Raw genomic sequence first — 23,927 nt, 5'->3', positions numbered from 1 at the left:
TTGATTTGCAACGCCAACCACAAAACATCTTTCTCTTACACTTCATCCCGCAAAGCATCCTAAGTTGACCATCCATTTCAAGCAAGCCATACTCAACTGGAACAATAAAGCTAATAGAGATGGATTTTACCCACTCAAGTGAAGGAGTAGACGACAACCTAGGTAAAGAGGCTTCCAAGGATTTTGACAAAGCGTATCCAACTCCCGTCCTTCTCTTTCTAAGGACTTCCACCTCTTCACAAGATTCCTCAAATGAAATCCTTTATTCAACAATTTTATCTAAGCCCTTTCCCTTACACAAATCAAAATCAGGAGGATGAGAGATGTTTACCTCCACAATGCTTTCAAATCCACCGGGGGAAGGTTCTTCATGCTCAAAGGATTCTTCACCACTAAGATTTGATGTTTGATCTTCATCACCAAGGGAACTCAATTCTTGCTCTATCCCGTCCAATTCTTTATAAGGGATATGCCTTGGGGGTTGTGCACATTCCTCCTTAGCATCAAATTCAATCTTCTTAGAGGGATTTTCTTCAACTCTATGTTCCCATGGAAGGTCCGCATCTCCTAAGTGTTCAACCACTTCTTCCTTTTCTTCAACAATGGTAGCTTCCTCCAATTGTTCCAACACAAAGCAACTTCCCTCATTTCTCACCGGCATTTCAAATCTATGTTCTTCACTCGATTCTCCACATATTGCCATGGGAGTTCCTTGAGTGTCCAAGCATTAGGAGGCTAATTAGTTTGCTACCTCATCTAAGGTGGCCATGAATTCTAGCACCTCCCTTTTCATCTCTTCTTGTCCTTGAACAAGAACATCAAGGTTGTCATCTATTGGAGGTTGGGGTAGATAGAAGGGTTCATCATCTTGGGGGAAGGGTTCATAGTAGGAAGGTGGTTCTTCTTGATAAGGATGTGGCGGTTCAACACTCTCCAATTTTTTCACGTGTTGCACAACACACTCCATGGTTGCTTGAAGTTGATCCAATGCTTCCTTGAGACAATCCCTTGACTCTTGTTCCACTTGGATAACATGATTAGGATCATATGGCTCTTGGATCGATGGACATGAATATTCTTCCATGGGATGTTGTGGTGGAAGGTAGAATTTATCTTGTGGTTAAAAATTTCCATACATTGGAGGTGGTTTATCTTGGTAATAATATGGAGGGGTGGCTCTTGAAAGTGGTGATGTTGGGATGGTAGTGGCTCTATACGTAGTTCATATGGCTCATATGGTTGTTGGAATGGTGGATATGGATTAGGGTCATATGAAGGTGGTTGGTGAAAAGGGGCTTGTGAGTACGGTTGAGGGTTATGTTGAAGGTATGGCTCATAGGCATATGGTGGTGATTCTTTAAAGTCACAAGGAGATTCACAATAGCCATTAGATTGATATGCATCATAGAATGGCTCTTTTTCATAGTGTCTTGGTGGAGGTTATTGCCATGAAGATTGATCATATGCATATGGCTCCTCCCACCTTTGATTGTCCCATCATTGATACACATCCTCATTGAAGCTCTCATTTCCTACAACATGGTTAGAACCAAACTCATAGCCAAAGTGAGGATTCATAATGAAAAGAGAAATTAAAAAACAAAAGCTAATAAGAAATAATGAAACAAAGTCCTAAAACTAGCAAAAACTAACAAGCAATCCAAAAATCAAGCTATTCACAATATTCACATATATACAATAACCAATAACATAACACCATTGCAACTCCCCGGCAACGGCGCCATTTTAGTGGATGGAAAAATTGAAGGTTTAGAATTTCACAAATGAAATCTCGTTGCAAGAATAGTTTCTAAACCAACAATAATCCATTCATACAAAAATTTGGTTGTCACAAGTAACAAACCCCTATAAAAATAACCGAAGTATTCAAACCTCGGGTCGTTCTCCCTAGGAATTGCAATAAAGTGCTCTTGTTATTGATTAGAGGTATGTTTTAGGGTTTTTGGAATAAGAAACAAGAATTGTAAATTGCAAAAGAAATAAACTAACAACTAAAAAAGCTCTTGGCAAGGCATGAGAACTAGAAGTCATATCCTAGCTATCCTTATCAATTGTGATGAGTATTTCCCATTGCTCCCACTTAGTTAACCTCTAACTATGAAGAAAAGTCAAGTAGATGAATTAACTTGATTCCACAAGTCCTAACCTAATCATGATGAAAGACTAGCTTTAGTGGCATTCAAGTTAATTAGCAACTTCTAATTATCAATCAACAAAGGAGTTTGATAACTCAAGTGTCATTAATTACTCTACCTAGGCCAAGAGGAACAAAATCTAACTCATAGCTAAAAGAAGCATTTCATTAAACACATAAAAGGCAATAAAGGTAAACATATGAGTTGCAAGAATTAAAGAGAGATCTAACTACAAAGGCAATAGATCCATAATAGAAAATCAAATCAAATATGAGAAGACATGGAAATCATAAATTGCATTGAAAAGAAAATAGAGATCTACATAAGAATTCATAAAGCAAAAGAAAAATTGAGGCAAGAGAAGAAGGAGATCTAGATCTAGAAGAGAACTAAAACCTAATCCTAATCCTAATCCTAGAGAGAAGTGAGAGCTTCTCTCTCTAGAAACTAACTTTCCCACCAAAACTAAACTAAACGAAACTAATGGTAACTACATACTTGATCCCTCTTCATTCCTTGGGTTAAATAGCATCAGAGATGAGTTGGATTTGGGCCTGGGAAGCCCAAAAATCGCCCCCAGCAGATTGCCTTTAAGTGAGTCTCGTGCGAGCACCGACGCGTACGCGTACATCACGGGTGCGCATCGCTTGATGATTTTTCTTTCCATGCGTAGGCGTCATGTACGCGTACGCGTCACCATGCGACCTCACATTCCACGCGTGTGCGTCTTCTGCGCATGCGCGTCGTTGATCTCATCCCAAATCCTTGCTTTTCCATGATTTCTCCACTTTGCATGCTTTTCTCTCCATTCCTTTGATCCATTCCTAGCCTTTTCGACCTGAAATCACTAACAAACATATCAAGGCATCTAGTGGAATCAAAGGTGAGTTAAAATCAACCAATTAAGGGCCTAAAAAGTATGTTTTCACACTAAAGCACTAATTAGGAGACAATCATGAAACCATGCTATTAGTCTTAAGCACAAGATAAACCCTAAAAATGGGGTTTATCACACTGAGCCTCCTATTAGTCTTAAGTCTCCATTTGGAGAGGACCGCATTGTCGAATTGTCCATCGGCTCTATTTTTGGGGCTAATAAAAATGAATATGATGATGTTGCAGACTTTGATGATGATATCGATTTTTAATAGGGTAATCATTTTTAATATTTGACTTGTCTTTAACATTATCTTAGCTTGTATTGTTTTAATATTCTCTTTAATATATATGTAGGTCATGGCTTCTCGAGTCAAGGGTAAAGGTGTCAAGGGTCATAAAGGTTCTCGCACCACCGCCGCAGCCGCTATTTCAACCACCTCCACCTCTTCTAGGACTTTGGTTGTGCCAGATTTTCAGCCAGGACCACTTAGCCAGCAATTGTATTTAATGGTACCTAATCCAAGCTACACGGGTCTTCCTCCACCAAGTTGGCCTACTCCAGAATGTATAGGTCCCCCTCCTCCACCCCCTCCTCCAATTTTGATTCCTCCTCCGCCTTGCAATTCCAGTCTATTAGTTGATTCAGAGACATCTGAAAGCTCTAATACATCTCCTCCATCAGAGACTACATCAGTTCCTAATAGTGTTACAAAAGAAAGATTGGTTCCAAATAGAAAAACTAGGTAAAATTTGGATCTCTACATAACTAAATACAAGTTGGAAGGAGTTCTAAAATAACCATATATATTAATTTTGATTATGAATTTTATTAATTTTGTTTGTACATGTGTTAACTAGTTATATGATTCATGATTATGATTAAAGTGCCAATAGACTAAAGATATGTGTTTACTACTATATTTAGTACCTAGATTGTTAATCAGCAAATTAAATAAGGTGGAATATCGCTGCTTTTATTTGTTGATGAATTTCATTAGATTTGATGCAGTAAAAAATATATCTTTTGATATATTTGTATTAGTTTATTTTTGTCTAAATAAAATAAATGTTTTATTTTGGAATTTGGAGTGATCAGTGATCTGAATGAATGTGTACTAAACTAACCCTATGACAGATAAACCTTAGCTTTAACTAATGAAAGAAAGACTTTTGACAAAAGAAGACATGTTAGAAGCTTTTCCTGTAGGGAAGTGGGAAATATTTTAGTGCCTTTTATGAAATTGTTAAATGTTAATTAAAAGCAAAGGAAATCAGATCACAGGAATAATTATATATATATATAGTTGGAGTATGAAAAAACCCAAATATTAAATTAGTCATTCTTATAAAATATATGTTAAAATAATATATTTTTTAACTATAAAAATTATGCATAAAAATAGTTAATATCTTTTAATAAAATTGTCTGCCTTAATAATTATGGAGCAAGTTAGATCCTGGCCGGCTACGAGGAACAATTCCAACTGTGAGAGGAATCATGCAAATTATATGTTACTTTTAATTTCATGTTGTTTGATGCTTAAAAGTTAAAATACTTTAGTATTACATCTCCTTTTTAGTATGAAGAAGTAAGGTAGAAGTTATTGAAGGCATTAAAAAAACGAAATCCACCCAACTGAAAACACACTCTCCCCTTTTTACTGTTGGGACTATGAAAATGAATAACAACCCTTTCTTGACTTAAAACTATTTTTTTAGTTTTCTAATTTGTCAATTCTTTATGAAATTATCAGTTGGTTACCTTTCCCTCCTGGTTCTCAGAAGATTACAGAGATAATCAAGAAACGATATGATAAACTGTACAAAAAGTTTGGAGATGTCCCTCTTCCGACAAAGAAGCTTTGGTTTAAGGAGTGGAAGATAAAAGTAACATATATATCTTGCAAATCATATAAATTATTCTAAGAACAAGATTATTTTCTTATGAATATTGTTATGTGGAAACTTAATTATAATTATGTTCATATTGATGTTTGCATGACACTAGATATGAATGAGAATTTTGTTGGATTGAATTTAAAATTTGATTGATTGATTGCGTGACACCAGCAGGAGGGTGTTGTGGGGTTTTCATTTGGGGGATGATTCTCATAATAAAGCAAGTACGACTTTTGAAGTTTATCGCACCACTAGCACCATTAGCACCATTTCCTTACATGAACCTCCTAAAAGATATAAAGTTCCTCCTGTTTGTGTCTTTATTATTATTTAGTTTAATGTGAATTTATGCAAAGTTGCAAACTCTTGCTAATGCAAGCTTAAATATATACCTCATCAGTCACTAAATTTGGGATATTATTTAAGTATCATTGATAGTTATGTCTTGTCTGTAAGTAGCAACTTGATGAGTATGGGAAGGATAGCTTAATTTAAATTCTTATATCATGTTACCCTTTTTATATGCAGAGCCACTTTCTTATTGATGATGATGATGATGAAGAGTTTTTTTGGAGGGCTTTCAAGTATAGGACAAGTAAGCGATTTAGCCAAATGATGTCAGATATCCGTGACGGTGTGGATACAACCCATGAATGGCTAATTCCTGCTTACAAAAATGTGTTGAAAAGGTACTGGGAAATGGATGAGAAATGGAAAATATAAGAAAAAAAGCAAGGGAGAATCGAGCATCACTCTTAGGTGGTTCTGTCCATTGCGGTGGTTCTATTCCATTGAGCTCAACTATAGAGAGGATGGTAACATAATTTAAGTGGCTTTAGATCTTATTTAATAGACATCTATTTATGTAAAATTTTTCTTATTTTGTGTTTTATGTGAAACAGAAGAGGCAGTTAAGCCGTACACCAACCCACGAGGAAGTCTTCAAGGAATCTCACACACTTAAAAGTGACAAGTCTAAATGGGTGGACAAGCGCTCTCAAGACACTCATGTGAGATATAGTATAAATGTTAAATTAATGTACATGCTGCCACTTAAATATTTATGTACACACATGCATGTATGTATATATACAACTAGGAATGCTTAATTAGTTTAGGGTGTGATTAAGTGAAAGATGAGTTGTTAAATTAATAGTTCAATTAGTGGATTGATTTGAGAGTGGAGAGCAAGAAGAGGAAAAAGAAATGGTGAAAGAATATTAATTAAATAAGTGGAGAGATTGGCATCAAAGAGAGAGAAGGTAATTGATTTCGTGTCCCATAATAAAACCTATCTTCTTCTGAATTTGATGCAATTTTTCCCAACAAGTTGTATTTGATGTGACTATATTGTTTGAAACTTTATTTATATAATTGATATAATCATTGTGCAATAGGAGAAGTTTATAAAAAAATTAGCAGAAGTTCAAGCCCAACATGCCGAGGCTCAAGCACAGGGAATCATGCTACCACCAATTGATGAAGACTTGATTTGGGAGGAAGTGTGTGGTGGGCAAAAGAAGAATCGAGTTTACGGAAAAGGGGCATTCTTTTCTAGCTCTATCAAGTCTGAAACTACTTCTGCCGATTCTGTATCTGGAAGAGCATCTAGAAATCAAAATTCTGTTCCTGATTTGCGAGAAGAGATTCGTAATCTCAATGAAGAGCTTTTTCAGTGTGTTACTCAACAAACAGATGAGCGTATTAGTAAGTTATTAGATACACGCTTGGCTCCTTTGGAAAAGGCTCAAAAAAATTAGAAAAGTTGGAACGGGCAATTGGAAAGGTTCAGAAGGTAAAGCTAAAACAGAAGAGATGGAATAAGGCTTATATTAGTTATTATGAGAAGGTTAGAGCGTCAAGTAGTTCTAGTGTTATTCCACTACCACTGCCACCGCTGCCACCCTCAATCTCTTCGGATGAGGACTATGATGATGATGAGGATGAAGATGACACTGAAGACTATAGCTGATAGTTTTAGTATGGTTGAACATTATACTAAGAATTATAGTTGATGATCAATACACTTTGTTTATGTTTTGAATTATATTGACTTGCTTGTTTATAGTACTTTTCTTTTAGTTTGATAATACAATGAATTTGTTTATTTTTTGAAATATTATAAATATTCGAATACAAATTAGATAAAAATTTATATTAAATTTATATTTATTTTGTATAAAAACAATTTTATTTTGCAATGGAAAAATCTAAAATAAATTCTATTTTACCTTATTGACGAATTTACAGAAGAATTTTCTGTTTGTATTCAGAGTTAGGGATGGTTTACCAAGGTTACAATTACAGACGAAAAATTTGTTGCCAATTACCAACGGAAACTCCATCGAAAAATCTGTCTCTAATTACCGACGGAAAATCCGTCGGAAAATCTGTCTCTAATTACCGACAGAAAATTCGTCAAAAAATCTGTCTCTAATTACTGACGAAAAATCCGCAAAAAACCTGTCTCTAATTGCCGATGAAAAATCCGTTAGAAAGTTTGCCGTTTTAGGGAAATAGAGGGGAGAATTTACCGAGGAAAAATCTGTCGGTAACTGGTAAAAATTTGTCGTTAAATTACCGACGGAAAAAAATCCGTCGGTAAATAATTTCCGACGAGGCTTTTGCAGAGGGACAAAATCTGTCGGTAATTTCATCGGTAACCGAAAATCCGTTTGTAATAAAGACCAAATCTGTTTGTAAATCTGTATTAAGCAATTTTCTAGTTGTGAATAGCTTTGGCTTCTGAATTCCATAAGGTCACCTTAATACAACCGGTACCATCAGTAAGGATGACAACAAGGTGATACCTATAAACACAACACAATATTAATGGGAATTAGGAACACCAAGCTGTATTGTGACAGATGCAAAAAAAATGCACATTAATACATCCTTATTGTCATCAAATTACCTGAGAGTGTCATTAAACCCCACCTTTCTACAATGGTCACATCAATAGCTGTCCTTATTTGGCTACACTTTTCTGGGACATGTGTTGCACGATACGTAGAACCAATCCTTCAAATCCACATCGACAAAAACTATGGTACCAACAACCCAACAGGATGTCTCCTAACCATTAAAAAAGCATAACCTCTTTCAATCAACAGATTACATAAAATAAAGGAATGTTTAAACTCAAAAACTAAACCAAGAAGCTCACATGGTCCAAGTTTAGAACTTCTTCCATTGACTTGATTGGAGTTATTCCCTGGGATTCATCATACAAGGAAGTTTGGCCATGACTCTCAATAAGATTGATTCTCTGAGAAGCTAGATCACCTTGCTCAAGTAAACTACATAACACAAAAATATTGAACATAAAACAACACAGTCTTTTTTGGTAAAAAACTTATCCATATTTGAAGATAAAAAACTAAAGAAATGAACCTTCACTTTTTTTCATTTTTGCATACCTCTTTTTGAAACTAATAACAGCAGGGAAGTCAGCGTTACAATATACTCGAGAAGGATCAAAGCTACTTTGGATGTTAACATCATTCAAATACACATATGGTTTAAAAAGCTGGGCAACCATAACTAATGGCTCACAATCTGGCCTATGTAAAAATGTAACCACTTCATCAACAAAGTTGCCAAATAGAGTACACTTCATCTTATGTCCTATAAAAACATAGGTTGAATGCATGAATAAGAACACCACCAAAGTCACACACAAACACCTAATATAAAATAAATTATAACCCCATCAAAATAATTTATTCAAAATTGATTCAACAACAAAAGGAGTCTCAAGAAAACAAACTCTAAATCCTTCAAATAAACCACTATGCGTTTAGTGTGTTGCCCAGTTTTGGTTACCAAATCTCTTACATTTTCTTTAGCTACCACATGACCAATGCAATCTACATAAGACATTGAAAACATATTCCAATCACTAATTCTTCACTCAAAATCAAGGTGACCAAGAATCAAAGCAACCATAACAACTTAGAATGAAAGTCCCAATACTAACTGATCAGGTGGTTTTGAGCGACGACCAAAGCCATTGACTCAATTTCTTCATACTTTGTGAATCGATACGGGTTGAAAAGAAATGTGTCAGGAGTGAGTCTAGACACAGGCGTTTTCATATAAAAGCTTAGTTTATATTTGTGAGGTGTAGTCCTCACTGAATTTTTATAGCCTTGCACAATAAAATTCTTCAGGGAATAGATTTCATGATCGCAGATAACACTCCTAAATATCACAATGTTGTTCCTCGGTATAGTATAATGGATCCGATCACCCTATGAACAAAAGCCAACCACACAAAAATAAAGTAAGAAAAATTTAATAAAAACGTTAATAAACCCATAGGCTTCATCACACTAAAATAATAAATGATATCAATACACGATACACTTACCCATTCATCCTGAAGGATCATCTCAATGCTAAAAACTTCATCTGGATTCCACTGACTCAAAACCTCGTACATTCGAACAACGCCCACCACCACAGACCATTCTAGTTTAGACGGGTTAATGTCTACCACACGATCAAATCCATGGGTTGTACTATTTGAAACATTAAGCATTGCCATCTGAAACTGCCTCTATAGTGTATACATGGTGCGCAAAATTAGAACTCGCACAACTGAACCGGCAAGTGCATCGGGTCATCCAAGTAATACCTTAGGTGAATGAGGGTCAATCCCACGAGGATTGTTGGATTGAGCAAGCAGTTGTTATCCTACAGATCTTAGTTAGGCGATTAGAAAAGAGAGTTGTTGTTGTTGGATTTGCATAAACAAGAAAGTAAAGAAAAGCAATTAAAGATTGGAAAAAAGATAATATACGGAAGTAATTAAGACCTCGAAGATACTTATCCTTCCAGATTAATACTTCTTACTGACTAATTTAACAACGAATGATTCATTCAATGGTAAGGCTGTAAGTGATCAAAGCCATGGTCAGTGGTCATTGATCTCCTCTGATCCACATCAAATGTCAGGGTCAGTGGTCATTCAATCTGAACGAGGGTGAAGCTCACGCAATTCAATCTCTGATGACCCTACTCAAAACGCCACAGACAAGGTCAGATCTTCCGGATCAGAGAATGAAGCTCAGGATTCTAGCCTTAGCGCCATAGAAATCTCAATTACCCATGACTAACGAGATTTTATGTCACTTATCCCAATTAGCCCAGATACTCTGTTGGGATCTGTGATGCATTCTCAAGCTACAGCTCAATACTATCCTGTCAGGGACTCGCAAGAACTCATGTAGACTAAGGGATCATACTTCCATTCCACCCCAAATTCATAAAGATGAAGAACGAAAATGCATCATAGAATGGAGTCAAACATATATTAAAGTAGAAAAGTAATGATATTAATCCATGGGAATAAGCAGAGCTCCTATCTTTAACTTAGGAGGTTTAGTTGCTCATACTTTACAGAAAATAGATAAGGTGTAATGTAATGTGTCTGTGCTTCTCCCCTCCTGGGAGGCCTAATCCTCAGGAGGAAGGAAGTTCCTTATTTATAATAAAAACTCTAAGACTAAACCTAAAAGATATTGTTCTTAATTAAAAATTACAAAAAAAAAATAAAATAAGCTAAGAAGTGTTAAAATTCACTTTGGGGCCCACTTGGTGAGTGTTTGGACTGATGCCTGGCATTCAACTTAGATGAGTGGGTGTTGAACGCCCTCTAGGGGGTGTCCACACTGCCTTGTGCTCCCTTGGTGGCATTGAACGCCAGTTTTGGGTGTTCAACGCTGGCCTTGGTCCTTCTTGGGCGTTGAACACCAGAAAGGGGGTAAGTTGGGCATTCAACGCCCATTTTGGGCAGTCATTTCTAAAGAAAAGTATAGACTATTATATACTTCTAGAAAGCTCTGAAAGTTATCTTTCCAACGCTGTTGTGAGAGCATCAATTTGACCTCTGTAGCTCAAGATATGCTCGTTGGACTGCACAGAGGTTAGGATTTGACAACATCTGCTATCCTTTCTTTGCCTCTGAATTAGACTTTGCCAAAACTTGCTAATTTCACCCAAAAATCACCTGAAATCATAAGAAAAGCACAAAAACTCAAAGTAGCATCCAAAAGGTGAATTTTGCACTAAAACATACTAAAACTTGATAAAATGTAACTGAAAACACTAAGAAAATGGTATAAAATATCTGCTCATTAATATACCTTCTACACTAACTTATCAGACAAACATGTATATGTATAGCATCAGCTTCACACAAGGAAGACTAAAAAGTTGTCATAAAAAGTTGCCATTGAAATGTATTAACAGTGCGGGTAAGTTTAACATCCTTTATGCATGCTTAATCCAAGTTGGCGATCCTGCAAGTTACTTATCAACCAATGAGAAAACAGAGAATTAAGTTTATTGTATGTCTAACCTTGGGATTGTCAAAACCAAATTGGTGACTGAGAAGGACAAAGTTGGGGAGTAACCAAATGCTTCATACCAGTAACCAAATTGCATGTCTAACCTTGGGATTGTTGAAACCAAATTGGTGACCGAGAAGGACAAAGTTGGGGAGTAACCAAATGCTACATACTAGTAACCAAATTGGTGAGTAAGCTTTGTCACCTCATTGATAAGAACGTGTCAATGTATTAGGCAATATGGGTTTGTATCACTGTTTTGCTATTCTACTTTTATTAATATAAAGATGATAGAGTAAATGTGTAAATATTTTTGTTGTTGTAATGCGGGCCTTTCACTTGGCCGGGTGAATTGATTTTTTGTTTTTGCATATATAACTTTTTGTTGTTGGCTAATTTGGACAAGAAAAAAGCTAACAGATTGGGGCTTATGCAAATGTGGAATTAATGGTTATGTTGTATACAAAGACAGTTTTGTTGTAGATAGACATAGTTATTTAAATAACAAGATAATTATAAGTTTTTATTTTCTGACTTATGGGCCTCAGTTGGACCATATGAAAAGATTTTTTTGTTTAGAAATGCATTAATGTGTATTTTATGTTTACTTTGGAGAATTAAAAAATGAATAAAACTCTACATCCAAGTCATAATCCACCAAATTATACCAAAACACAGCTCCGCACTCTATCACCACCAATCATACCGCAATTTTGAATACATATCATTCCAACATGGTCGATCATACCAACACAATTATTAACATTCATATATCCACATTCAATATTTTCATTTATCACCATAAAAAATATCATTCATCAATCTTTTCACCACATCAACTACATTCATATCATAAAACCATTAAATTTATCATGCCTCATCAATTCAACATACATTGTCAACTAAAACTATCAATCAAGCTCCAAAAGTCATAATTTAACTTATCCTAGGTCGTCTAGCCTAAGTTTTCACAAGACATTATATATTAAATATGAGAAACCAAAACCATACCTTGGCTAATTTCCTCGTATAACCCAAGAACAACCCCATTAAGCAAGCTCGCTAATTTTCAAGTCAATTTGATCCTAAAACATCAGATTAACCAAAAATTTCAACACCTAAAACCATGAAATTTTTGAATTGGAGAAGAGAAAATAGGAACTAGGAATGTGATTTCCTCACCTTATAATGTACTAAGCTTTGTAGAGCTCGTCACTGCAGACGCGTGGCCGTAAACGGTGCGGCGATCGGAACTCTGAGCGAAAAGTTGTGTAGAATCAAAGGTTTGAGTGAGGGTTTACGAATGAAAAGTGTTCTTCCCCCTCTTGATAAATTCTCAGCATGTTTGCATGTGAATGGGGGAAGAGAATGAGCTGAGCACATTTTGTTTAAGTGAGTTAGGTGGGCCTTGGGCCCAATACGGGCCCGGTTCACCCGATTCGGCCTGTTCAACTTAATTTTTGGTCAAATTCTTTAAAATTAGTGTCAATATTCTTATTTTAATTAGCTCTATATCATTAAATTATAAAATTTAAGTTTCTAATTTCTTTAAATAATAATTAATTTATTGGCTAATTATTTATTAATTTCTCAAATTTTACATCCCTCCTCCACCATGAAGAACGACAACAATGAAGGGATGAACGAGAGAACAAGTCAAAGTGTGTAGCTTCTGTTTGGAAACCAGGTCGAATAGCGAGTTAGGGTTCGATTTCTTAGATCTGGGCCAACTTACGATCCCAGTCTTTGACCCCAGAAGAAAAAAAATGATACATCCAACCCCCACGATTATCCCTCTGTGCTCCTCTTGATGTCCAACAACTTCAATACAGACCACCTCCACATGTCCCGGCGTCCCGCTCTCCAGTATGATGCCCCAAGAATAACATGTCATTAAAACTAGCTGGGCGCCACCTTCCGATATCTGATGAAAATCTACCATTCGAACCCTAGTTCTCCATAAACCCTTTCCACAGCAAGCCTCTCCAATGATGGCTTTCTACATTCGTTGATTTTTTACACAATTTTTCACAATCCTTCTATATTATATTTTTTTAATTTTTTAGATTCTCTCTCCAATGATTTGTTGTTAAACACTATTCTTTACTGATGTGTTGATTTTTACTGCGCATTATTAGTGAATCTACCACGTATAAGTAATTCAAATAGTTCCCCACCTACAGTCAAATATGCCAAGTGTCACAACCAAATTGGTAAGTCTCTCATAGCCACCTTAGCCACAGACAAGTCAATGCCACCATATATATATATATATATATCATCTATTAACCAACTTGAGTTGGTGTGATTAATTTACTCTTTTATTTAAAGGGGGTTTAATTTATGTATTTAACAATTCATTAATTAATAATAAATTTTTAAATAAAATTAAATCCACAACAAATTAGTCAATTAAATACCAAAATCTACCAAACAACTAAAATGGATTAACTTGTCCTTAAAATAAATGCCTGAAATAGTTGTTATGTCAAAAAACTTTTTGTACTAAATTTATAAAATGTTTTAGAAAAGTAATTTGACTTAAGTTTATTATTTATGAAAATAAAAAAAAAATATGTACACATGTTAGATATATAAAATCGAGTTAAATTAAAAAGTTGATGCCAGGGCATTTTGGCCAGTTTCACTGACCTTTTCTTTACTGTTTTTAGGTTAGTTTCATGCATTTCTTTAGGAAATAAGCTAGTTTCGGTTAAATATTCACTTATGCCTTGACTCAAGCATACATTGTGTATTTTACATGATTTCATGAGGATTTTGCATAAGTTTAGTGACAAATATTATGTTGCATTACTCATGACTTGGACTGGAGCTTTAATGCACTTTGTTGCTTGATTTCAGGACCAAAAAGGAGCAAGAAAGGGGAGGTAACTTGCAAAGATTAATGAGAAAAGTGATTGCCAATAACACTCTAAAAAAAGCCATCATGCCCACGTTAGAGAGTCACGTTAACCAAGTTAACGTGAACTCTAACGTGGAGAAGAGAAGTTGAGCCAACGTTAGTGACACTCAATATTGTCACTAACGTTGGCAATCACACATAAGTGGCCACGTTAGAAGCCACGTTAACCTAGTTAACGTGGCCTCTAACGTTAAAGGGGGGGAGAGAAGCCAACGTTAGTGACACTCAACATTGTCACTAACGTTGGCCTATGGTGCTAAGTACCACGTTAACTCCCACGTTAACTTGGTTAACGTGGGAACTAACGTAGAAGATGAAGAGTTGTCGACAACGTTAGTGACACTCAACATTATCACTAACGTTGAAGCAACCACACAACCCCCAAGAGTCACGTTAACTTCCACGTTAACTTGGTTAACGTGGAAGCTAACGATGAGAAATGAAGGATGAGCCAACGTTAGTGACACTCAACATTGTCACTAACGTTGGGATGGCTAAAAGATGGCCACGTTAGAAGCCACGTTAACCTAGTTAACGTGGACTCCAACGTGAGACCAAGGGGCACATTGGAACGTTAGTGACAATGTTGAATGTCACTAACATTCTCGAAGGATGGCAAAGGCCACGTTAGAAGCCACGTTAACCTAGTTAACGTGAGCTTTAACGTGAAGCAAGAAGGGGCACACTGGAACGTTAGTGACAATGTTGAGTGTCACTAACGTTCTCGAAGGTTGACAAAGCAACGTTAAAAGCCACGTTAACCTAGTTAACGTGGGTTTTAACGTAAGGAAAAAGGGGTGCATTGGAACGTTAGTGACAATGTTAAGTGTCACTAACGCTCCCGAACTTGGACTTTCACTAAATGATTAACACTCCTTACGCCCTGAGCTTAAGTCTCTGCCCACTCCACACTTTCTCTCTGCAAGTAAAGCCAAGCCCAAATAAAGAAAGGAACTGCTTCAAACTCAAGATCCAAAGGCCCAAGACTTGAAGAGTGATCTAGAAGCTGAGAAGAGTAGTATATATAGGAGTAGCTTTGAATTGTAAAATAGTTTAGGAGGCTGAAGAATTACTCTCTGTATTTACTTTCTTTGCAATTTCTAGTTTTATGATGTATTCTCCATCTTTGTTTTCATCTTCAAGAGCTATGAACAACTAAACCCCTTTCATTGGGTTAGGGAGCTCTGTTGTAATTTGATGGATCAATACTAATTTTCATTGTTCTTCTTCTATCTTTCCTCTTGATTTTACTTGAAAGCTTTCGATCTTCATCCAATTGAGTAGTTATCTTGGAAGAGAAGCTATTCAAACTTGGATCTCTTTTGAACCTTGGAAGAGGAATGAAGAGATCAAGCTAGAAATGCTTTCTCATGCTGGACCAAATTGGGTTTGGATGGGTATGTGACTGTAACCCTCTCAATACTTGGTTTGGGAAATGCATGTGGTATAATTAGTGACCATACTTCATCTCTTCTCATGAGTAATTGACCAAGGAATTGGCTATTGATCAAGATTTGACAGATTGAATTGCAAGGAATTGTAATTCAATCACTTAAGATTGCCAAGGAGATCAATGAGTGCATTGATTGAGGAAGAGATGAAAATGAACTTGATCCGGAGAATTGCAACATCTCCTAAGCCCAATGAACTCCCCATCTCTAATCTTACCCATTCTCTTTAATTTCTGCGATTTACTTTTATGAGCAAATCCCCCATTCCCATTTATAATTCTGCAATTTACTTTCAGTCATTTACTTCCATTCCTTTAATTCTAGCATTTACTTTTCTGTTATTTACATTCCCGCCATTTTATTTTCTACAACTCTCAACCCAATTTCTGGATTCGCTCAACTAGAACATTCTTCTAATTAAAGTTGCTTGATCAATCAATCCCTGTGGGATTCGACCTCACTCTATTGTGAGTTTTTACTTGACGACAACTTCGGTACACTTGCCGAAGGAAGATTTGTTGAGAGACAAGTTTTCCCCACATCAAGTTTATAGCGCCGTTGCCGGGGATTGATTGTGCATCAACAATGATTAGATTGGAAGATCACTAGATTGAGCATTTTATTTTGTGTATTTCATTTTCTGTTTGAGTGATTTACTTTTTGTTTTAGCTAAACTTCTTACCTTCTCCTCTACTCTTTTGTTTCTCTTTGTTATTTTCAAATTCTGTTTGCTAACCCACTAACTGTTTGATATATTGCATCACCCACAACTAACATCAATTCTGACACAAATACTGTCTGCACCTATTTTCTCTGCTTGTCATTGTTGGTTGTATGATAGGGAGAAGAAGTGGGGCTTCAACTTCCTTTGATTCTGAACCAGAGAGAACCTTCCTTAGACTAAGGAGGGAGGCAAAAGAAAAACGAGTAGTTGGTGCTAAAGAAGAGGAGGAACAGTTTGAGGAATACTTTGAACTAAACATGGAAGAAAATATGGAAAATCATCATGAAGAAGAGACTCACAACCATGGCAGAGGAGGTGGAGCAAATCATGCTGGAGAGGATAGAAGAGTTTTGGGCTCTTACATTAATCCAAACCCAGGCAATTGTGGAAGTAGCATCCAAAAACCAACAATCCATGCCAACAACTTTGAACTTAAACCACAGCTCATCACCCTTGTTCAGAACAACTGTTCGTTTGGAGGAGGTGTTCAAGAAGATCCCAACCAACATTTGACCACCTTCCTGAGAATATGTGACACAGTGAAATCTAATGGTGTTCATCCTGACGCCTATAGATTGCTCTTATTTCCCTTCTCACTCAGAGACAAGGCAGCCAAATGGCTGGAATCCTTCCCAAAGGAGAGCTTGACAACTTGGGAGGATGTGGTGAACAAATTCTTAGCAAGATTCTACCCTCCTCAATGAATCAATAGGCTGAGAGCTGAGGTTCAAACGTTCAGGCAACAGGATGGTCAGACTCTGTATGAAGCATGGGAGAGGTTCAAAGACTTAACAAGGAGGTGTCCACCTGACATGTTCAACGAATGGGTCCAGCTGCACATTTTCTACGAAGGGCTCTCTTATGAGTCAAAGAAGGCAGTAGACCATTCATCTGGAGGGTCCTTGAACAAGAAGAAGACCATTGAGGAAGCCATAGATGTTATTGAAACAGTAGCAGAAAACGACTACTTCTATGCTTCCGAAAGAGGAAACACAAGAGGAGTGATGGAGCTAAACAATGTAGATGCTCTGTTGGCCCAAAACAAGCTCATTACCCAGCAGCTGGCTGACCTCACCAAGAAGATGGAGATGAACCAAGTAGCAGCAATCTCCACTTCATCAACAACACAAGAAGGAGTAAACCAAGAAGCAGAAGGAAGTCAGGAGCAAGCCAACTACATTGGGAATTCACCAAGGAAAAACTATGATCCATACTCCAAGACCTACAACCCTGGATAGAGAAATCACCCGAACTTTGGGTGGGGAAGTGAGCAAGATCAAAACCAAGACCAGAGACGTTACAACTCCAACAACAATGCAGCTCACCAACAATTCACCCAGAGGACATCTCAACACCCCCACAATAACAACTCTCCACATACTTATCAAAACCAAAACAGCACATCTGCTCCGAATCACTCATCAATTGATGACAGGCTCTCTAAGATTGAAGCCTTACTTGAAGGAATAAGCCAAGAGATTCAAGAAAATAAGGTGTTCAAAGAGGAGGTGCGAGCCAATATTAAGAACCCGGGAGAAACCATTAGAAAGATGGAATTCCAGGTGGGATATTTAGCTGAGAAGATTCCCAAACCTACTGATAGCTTCCCAAGTGACACTGAGAAAAACCCCAAGGGAGAAGCAAAGAAAGTAAGATGGGAAGATTGCAAAATGGTCACTACAAGTGATCAAGAGATTGAAGACAAGCAAGGCAAAATGTGCAAACAACCTGAAGACAACTCAGTAAAGGAGGAGGATAGAGATCACAAAGAACCAGAAATCTCACAACAAGAGCTGCTGAAGCTCTATGCACCATTCCCTCAACTGCTCAATGGTGCTGTGGGAAAAAGAATATACTCAAGGTTCCTAGACTTGTTTGCATCTCTGCATGTGAACATACCATTCATCAAGGCAATTCAACAAATGCCTGCATTCATCAAATATATGAAGGAACTTCTTCCCAGGAAAAGCTCACTCAAGGGAGGGCAGACTATAGTGATGAACAAGGAATGTAGTGCCCTTATTCAACCTGAGTTACCTACAAAAAGAAGAGACCCAGGAAGTTTTCATATCCCTTGTGCCATAGGTGAAACTATGTTCGACAGAGCACTATGCGATTTAGGGTCCAGCATCAATTTACTGCCCTTATCCCTGGTGAAGAGGCTGCAGATCAATGAGATAATGCCTACAGATGTCATTATCAGACTGGCTGACAAAACTCAAAAGCAAGCAATAGGAGTGGTGGAAAATGTGTTGCTAAAGGTTGAGAAGTACTTTCTCCCAACAGACTTTGTCATTCTGGACATGGAAGAAAGTCACACTCACCCAATCATATTGGGAAGACCATTTCTAGCTACGGCCAGAGCACTTATCGATGTAGAGAAAGGGGAGCTAATATTGAGAATCCATGATGAACGACTCAGCTTCAATGTTTTCAAACTCTCACAAGAAACAGATCAAGAGGACAAGGAACTAAGCACAAATGATAATGAGACACTGAAGGAGGAAACAAGCACTGAAGCACAGCCAGTTCGTTCTGAGACCCCCTTAACTAACAAACAAGGAAAACAGCAATTGCCACAGCTCAAGGAAAAGTTGGAGGAACCCAAACCTCTAGAGGCAGGTGAAGATAGCATCACAACTCCTTGGAGAAAAGAGGTCACCAAGGGGAAGGCAACCTCAAAAGAAACAAAAAAGAAGGTATTAAGGAGATGGAGGAACAAGAAGATCCCTACGGAAGACTTCTCTCCAGGGGATAGAGTTGTCTCAGCCTACTTCCCGGATATTCCCCCTAATATCCCTACTGTGCCATCTCAATTACCCAAGGTCTTCACTATCAACAGAGTTCTTTTCCTGGAACATGTGGAGATCATTGATCCAACCAATGGATACAAGTCCACAGCAAGAGGGGAGGACTTTAAGCACTACCAACCACCGTGATGAAAGAAAAAAAAACGTCAAGCTAGTGACGCTAAAGAAGCGCTTCATGGGAGGCAACCCATGTTTTATATGCTTTCAAATGATAATGAATAAGTCAATCTTTATGAGCTTCAATCCAAACTTAACAAACAATTGGTGAAAGTCTTCTTATGCAGAATATAGTGAGGAACAAGTTTGGTGTTCAAAGCGAACCAAGTTGCATGCTAGTCTTGGGAGCTTTGAACACAAAACTTTCATCACAGTGCTTCAGACTAAGTTTGGTGTCACCCCATGGTGCCACCAAAATGCATATAAGGAACCACCAATAGTTAGTCAGTTGGTTGAAATTCATAAACAAACAATCAAATCCTTTCTTTCATTTTATTCTAGCCGTAGAGTTTTAATTTTTTTTATATATTAATTCCCTTATTTCAAATCTTTATAGGAAAGGAAAAGAAGCATAAAAAGGATTGATTGGACAATTAAATGGGGGAGATTTCACCACTTAATGAAGAGCACTACACACATGTCTCAAGAAGGAACGCATGGGGAAACGCTGCCATGCAACATTGGAGAAAGAAGACCCTTGAAGAACGAACCAATCACTCTCATTAAAGTGATGATCCTTGTCTTCCCTTCATACACAACCCCATCCGTTCATCTAGTAAACATTCATGCAATCCACACCCTTCATCCACTCATGATTTTCTTATATAAGTGAACCGTAGTGCATGCTCACTCCTCACATTCAAATCCCCACTCTCCACACTTCTATTGGCACACTAAACCCTTCATCACAAATTGCTTTAACCAATCCTCTCTTCATCTATCCGAAGCCTCAAACCCCCTCAAACAACAATTCAAGCCATGGCATCATCAAGCTCAAAGAGGCAAAAGAGGAAAGGGCCTATGGAGAGTGCTCCTTTTGATGACAAGAGATTCAAGACTGCCTTTCATGAGCATGAATTTGAGCGGATAAGTGTCAGAAGGATATTGCCAGAATTAATCTTCCAAATCAATGCAAATGAATCACCACAGATTTGGAGAAAAATCGAACAGAGGGGGTGGCAATTGCTCACCAGTCCAGAGGGAAAGATCAATGGAAACCTCATCAAAGAATTCTATGCAAATGCAGTTAGAGAGGATAAGACCAAAGCCCCAACCTTCAAAAGCTATGTGAGAGGAAGGGAGGTGGACTTCAGCCCAAGTGCCATAACAAGAGCTCTTCAATTAAAATCACCTCATTTTGATGAGGAGAGTTATCAGGAAAGGATAAGTAGAAGCCCCGATAAGGATGAGCTCTCAGAGATAGCATCAGACATCTGTGTCATAGCCGCTGACTGGGAGAGGTACTCAGATGGGAGACCAAAATTCATAAAAAGGGGGGACCTTCACCCTGAAGCCAAAGGGTGGTTTGAGCTTGTAAGGAGGTCCATCCTACCAGCTGCTAACAATTCGGAGGTTAACATCAATCGAGCCACTATGGTACAATGCTTAGTACAAGGTGGGGAAATCAAGGTGCATGAGCTCATTGCCGAAGGGATTCAAGAGTCAGCTGAGAAAGCTGACTCAGGAGCCAGACTTTGGTACCCCAGCACCATTCTCCGCTTGTGCAACAAGGCCAAGGTAGTATTTGAGGACAGCAGCCCAGACTGGGTAAACCCAGGTAGGCCAGTCACCCTCGAGCGAATGGTCTATACCACACCGGCTCAGCAACTAAGAAGGCCACATATAGGAAGGCAAAAGGCCCAGGAAGAAGCTCATCAAGAGGAATACCATCAGGAAGAACATCAACAAGAAGAGTATCATGACCCAGCCAACTTGAATATGACTCACCTTCTAAGAGCCATTGAAGATTTAGGACAGAGACATATGGAAGGACAAGAGCAAATACTGAACCGGCTGAACCAACAGGAAGCACGGCAAAAACAACAAATGGAGCAGCAGCAGGAATACTACTCTCAGCTCACTCAAGCCATCAACCAAGTGAATGAGAGGCAAGAACTTCAAGAGAAGCACTTGCAAGAGCTCAACCAGCGACAGATAGCCCAAATGAAAACTTTTAATGAGTTCAGTGTACTCAATGAAGGAAGGCAACTACATAGGGAAGAGTTCTATGTAAACACTCAAGCCGAGTTGAACTACATGACCAGTAATATGCATCATCTACACTATGCCATCCCTGCATATGATAAAGTTCAAAAAGAATTTGTAGAACAAGAAGAGAGAAAAGTGAAACAGCAAAAGGAGACACTCAAGAAGAAGATGGAAGATAGTGGTTTCTGAAGGAAGCTGCTTGGAAAAGGCAAGGGAAGTGGAAGTACAAGTACTCAAGAGAGACACAATGAGGATAAACAAGGATGGGAGCATGGACATCCACATGAATGAAAGGTGGTGGAGTTCTTTTTAGTCCATCTTTTCTATGCTTTAAATAAGGAAGATCTTGTATGAAATAGAACATACTTCCATGTCATGTTTAAATTTTTTTAAATTCTGTCTTTTAAGTTTTTCCTTCTGAATAGGTCCATGATTACTGGTCTTTATGTCACTGCATCACTCCCTTATTTACTTGTAAGCTTGTCCCTTTTTAAATCAAATAAAAAGAGAATGATTATAGTTGTAAAAGACCAGAGTGGAGTTTATATTGTGGAAGTGCATTCATGAATCTTTGGGGTAGTCATAAGTTAGCTAAGTTGGTTCAACCACAAGGCTAGGAGGACAACTATCTATCCTGAATACTTTGCTTTGGATACACTCATGAGACTAAGTTAATAACAAGATCCTAAGAAGAGAAAAGGGAAAGAACAATGGAAGTGAAAAACAAAAGAAAAAGAGTAAGCAATAAGGCTAGGCATCAATGGTTTTAAGCTTGAGGCAAGTGTCTGTGGTGCTCCTGTGTGAGGGATATACTTGGATGAATAAGCTCTTAGGGGTGCCTTATCACTTGGTAACTTGGGTTAACTAACTCGGGATTATCAGCTGAAAGTCCACTATCAAGAGTAACCTTCACTACAGAACACTTAGTAACCCAAAGAGGTGCTGGACACCAAGGTCTCAAGAAAAGAAAATAAATAAACTAAATGCCTGTAGTGTGTATGTATGGGGGATAGGCTTGAGGGAGTAAGTCCTTAGGGGTGTCTCAACACCTAGCACCTTGAACCAACTGGTTCGGGAGTGTTGGCTGAAAGCTTATCTTAAAGAGTTGCCCCCTTACAAAGCACTTAGCCTAAATAACACAAACAACCCTTGTAATAACAATAAAAGGATCAATGAATAAAAGTCTCATGGGATATGAACAAAGTGGGTGTTTTAGGACAGGATAAAGGTCTGAAAGCCAGTAATGGAATGAACCTAAGTTGCTATGCATGAAACCACCATAAAATCAGTAATATGACTTCCACAAGGATGACTCATTCCTCTGGATATTCCATTCATCATGCTCTTGTTCCAGTACTTGCTTAGGAACAAGCAAGCTTTAAGTTTGGTGTTGTGATGCCAGGACATTTTGGCCAGTTTCACTGACCTTTTCTTTACTGTTTTTAGGTTAGTTTCATGCATTTCTTTAGGAAATAAGCTATTTTCGGGTAAATATTCACTTATGCCTTGACTCAAGCATACATTGTGCATTTTACATGATTTCAAGAGGATTTTGCATAAGTTTAGTGACAAATATTATGTTGCATTACTCATGACTTGGACTGGAGCTTTGATGCACTTTGTTGCTTGATTTCAGGACCAAAAAGGAGCAAGAAAGGGGAGGTAACTTGCAAAGATTAATGAGAAAAGTGATTGCCAATAACACTCTCAAAAAAAGCCATCAATGCCCACGTTAGAGAGTCATGTTAACCAAGTTAACGTGAACTCTAACGTGGAGAAGAGAAGTTGAGCCAACGTTAGTGACATTCAACATTGTCACTAACGTTGGCAATCACTCATAAGTGGCCACGTTAGAAGCCACGTTAACCTAGTTAACGTGGCCTTTAACGTTAAAGGGGGGGAGAGAAGCCAACGTTAGTGACACTCAACATTGTCACTAACGTTGGCCTATGGTGCTAAGTACCACGTTAACTCCCACGTTAACTTGGTTAACGTGGGAACTAACATAGAAGATGAAGAGTTGTCGACAACGTTAGTGACACTCAACATTGTCACTAACGTTGAAGCAACCACACAACCCCCGAGAGTCACGTTAACTTCCACGTTAACTTGGTTAACGTGGAAGCTAACGATGAGAAATGAAGGATGAGCCAACGTTAGTGACACTCAACATTGTCACTAACGTTGGGATGGCTAAAAGATGGCCACGTTAGAAGCCACGTTAACCTAGTTAACGTGGACTCCAACGTGAGACCAAGGGGCACATTGGAACGTTAGTGACAATGTTGAATGTCACTAACGTTCTCGAAGGATGGCAAAGGCCACGTTAGAAGCCACGTTAACCTAGTTAACGTGAGCTTTAACGTGAAGCAAGAAGGGGCACACTGGAACGTTAGTGACAATGTTGAGTGTCACTAACGTTCTTGAAGGTTGACAAAGCAACGTTAAAAGCCACGTTAACCTAGTTAACGTGGGTTTTAACGTAAGGAAAAAGGGGTGCATTGGAACGTTAGTGACAATGTTAAGT

At 37.9% G+C, this 23,927-nt stretch overlaps 1 protein-coding gene and 1 non-coding gene across 2 annotated transcripts; both read right to left on the bottom strand.

The window, feature by feature from the left end:
- Positions 1 to 7,656: 7,656 nt before the first annotated feature.
- LOC112721613 (uncharacterized) lies at positions 7,657 to 9,483 on the bottom strand. The gene is made up of 7 exons (XM_025772661.1): positions 9,307 to 9,483; positions 8,914 to 9,187; positions 8,704 to 8,803; positions 8,354 to 8,497; positions 8,101 to 8,233; positions 7,951 to 8,009; positions 7,657 to 7,744 (listed from the first exon to the last, which is right to left on the bottom strand). Exons 1-7 carry the CDS (start codon positions 9,481 to 9,483, stop codon positions 7,657 to 7,659), a joined length of 975 nt encoding a protein of 324 aa, XP_025628446.1.
- Positions 9,484 to 17,095: 7,612 nt separating this feature from the next.
- On the bottom strand, positions 17,096 to 17,199 carry LOC112725102 (small nucleolar RNA R71). Its single transcript, XR_003164231.1, has one exon. It is a non-coding gene; the product is annotated as a small nucleolar RNA R71 (small nucleolar RNA).
- Positions 17,200 to 23,927: the final 6,728 nt, after the last annotated feature.

The sequence above is a fragment of the Arachis hypogaea genome, chromosome 11 (genome assembly GCF_003086295.3).
Source record: "Arachis hypogaea cultivar Tifrunner chromosome 11, arahy.Tifrunner.gnm2.J5K5, whole genome shotgun sequence".
In the NCBI taxonomy this organism is placed as follows: Eukaryota; Viridiplantae; Streptophyta; class Magnoliopsida; order Fabales; family Fabaceae; genus Arachis; species Arachis hypogaea.
The sequence above is the reverse complement of the archived record's forward strand: the minus strand, read 5'-3'. Positions and strand labels throughout refer to the sequence as shown.